The sequence below is a fragment of the Lactuca saligna genome, chromosome 1 (genome assembly GCF_052625555.1).
Source record: "Lactuca saligna cultivar CGN05327 chromosome 1, ASM5262555v1, whole genome shotgun sequence".
Lineage (NCBI taxonomy): Eukaryota > Viridiplantae > Streptophyta > Magnoliopsida > Asterales > Asteraceae > Lactuca > Lactuca saligna.
Window position 1 is genome coordinate 44,755,492 of NC_136417.1, and position 2,402 is coordinate 44,757,893.

At 36.3% G+C, this 2,402-nt stretch overlaps 1 protein-coding gene across 1 annotated transcript; it reads right to left on the reverse strand.

Annotated features, from left to right (window-relative positions):
• Positions 1-298: 298 nt before the first annotated feature.
• On the reverse strand, positions 299-979 carry LOC145005564 (uncharacterized). Its single transcript, XM_078964653.1, has one exon. It carries the CDS (start codon positions 977-979, stop codon positions 299-301), a length of 681 nt encoding a protein of 226 aa, XP_078820779.1.
• Between the last annotated feature and the right edge of the window lie 1,423 nt (positions 980-2,402).

Consider the following 2,402-nt stretch of genomic DNA (forward strand, 5'->3'; position numbering starts at 1 on the left):
CTATGCTATAAACCCCCATTCACACTCGCATTATATGGTCCTCACACATATTATATGGTCTTCACACATATATACAACCACCATTTGAGTTTCATTTTGCTTCTGCAGAAATATAATATCCATCAAACTTTATCGGTAAACATTTTTACAAAAGTAATTAATAAGAACCATCATAACCAACACTTGTAATTGTTGCGTAGGACAAAAGGCAAAAGCTGTGCGAAACTGCGTCGTTTAATATTAACATTTTAAGGGGAAAAAAAAGTCGAAAAAAAAACCCTGTGAAATTATGAACAATTTATCCCCAACTCGTAAACAATTTATCCCCAATTCGGGCTGGTTCAGATTTACACCTGCTCAGATTCAGTGGCTCCGCTTTAAATTCTTCATCTCCATTAAAGAAACTTTCATCTTCACTGTTTCCATTAATACATTCACCTTCGTTCACTTTCTCCCCTGTTTCATCATCTTCGGTATCCACCCTTGTTTTCTCGATTGTTGATTCCCAAAATTTGTATGCCAAAGATGAAGATCTGTATGGAGCAGAGCTGGATCTCGTCAACAAAAACGCATTTCTCGGCGGCGATTCTGGAATCAAAATTACATTATCAGGTCCGATTACATCTTCAATTTCGCGTTTCCGGTACTCAGTCGCCTGATTCACTTCAATCCGCTTTGAATCCGGTAAGTTCTCTGATTTTCTGCAACAGTCACATCGAAAAAACGATAAGTTTGTTCTCCGCAAGCGTTGGAACCACCCGGATTTGAGTTTCTGAAGCCATCGACAACTGCGGAAGGCGGTGGTTGTGGTTGGTTGCTTGTTGTTTGAGCGACTGACTCGGACTTGGCCGATGCACGTGACCTTAGGGGAAGAGGGTTCCTGGGTAGGATCGTTAGTAGTGTTGATTTTGCGAAAAAACATAGGGTTAGCCCGTGACCTGCTTCCTCTCTTGCTTTTGCTTCTTGGAAACATCATCATTGGCGGTGGGAAATCGTCTGTTGTTCCAGGACTGGATATGGGTCTTGTATGTATTTTCATCTTCTTCAATAGTTAACGGTTGCAGATTCTTTGTCGACTGTGGGTTTTTGAGAGATTGAAAACGTAGATTGTGTGTGTATATAGCTTCATGCATATCAATGGAGTTTCTGGAGGTGGGTGGTGTTTCATGCTTTAATGTGGATGACGTTTCATTGTCTATATGTTATTTATGGTTAATTTGTTCTTATTCTTATATGTAACTTTTGGTCCCTTCCTTTTTTTATATAGAACAGAGGGATATTGACCAAGTTAAAAATTCTCTCTTAATTTTTTTTTTAATTTTAAATATTTTGAAACCTTATAGACTAAAAGGGCGTTTGATAGTTGTTGATTCTGTTAGAAACTGATTGAATTATAAATTATGAATGAATCCACATCTGATATGTTATTTGATTATTTCTATTGTGTTGAAAGATAAAAAACAACCACATTAGTTTTATATTGTTTCTTGTGTTGGATAAAATAATTATAAAAATACAAATTGTTATATAAAATCCAAATTAAACATACATCATTTAAAATCAAATACAAATTATCATACAAAATCTAAATATAAATTTTCATACAAAATCAAAAAGTACATAATAATTTGCATACAAATTTAACATTAACCATTTAAAAGTAATTGATTAACAATCTGGTCATGCAAGTAGTCATATAGTCAACGGCTTCGGAACATCATTTTATGTCTTATATGTTTTGGTCCTCACTTCTTCCACCTTGCACGTCAGGAATAACCATAGTGTTCTGTTCAAAGTTCATTAATAAGTCATCTTGAATATTGTATTTCCTTATAAAATTATGGACCGCAACACAAGCATTAACTATGTCTATTTGTACTGGAAAAAAAAATAAGGAGCTATTTCAAGCCGTGTGAATGTTATGATCCAACCATAGTCTTATAATCACTTCCGGCCTATTTCAGTAGAGTGTCTATTTCAACTCATGTGAATGCTATGATCCAGCCATAGTATTACAATCACTTTCGGCGTATTTCAGCCAACGGTTTATTTCAACCCATGTGAATGTTGTGATCCAGCCATAGTTTTACAATCACTTTCGTTGCCATATCCTAGCTGCAATCTTTCCTGCCATGATCCAACCATGGTCTTTTACACAAGAACTACTAAGGTAATCTAGCATAAACTGACACGAAATGGACCCTTGTATATTGAACCCCATTAGGTGTTTGGGTCTTGTCTTTAACCTCAAGGCTTTCATCAAACAAGAACATGCAGAGAAGTCCTCAACACAACCATCGACCTAAGCCTAATCACTAACTCTCTCATGCGCCATCACCGATGCTTCTACTTTTCCGGATGAGATAACCCTAAATCTTCGACATCTTCTTCCTGAGTCACAA

Bases quoted from the DNA above. Each gene is read 5' to 3' on its own strand.
- LOC145005564 (XM_078964653.1), bottom strand. From the start codon at position 979: ATGATGATGTTTCCAAGAAGCAAAAGCAAGAGAGGAAGCAGGTCACGG.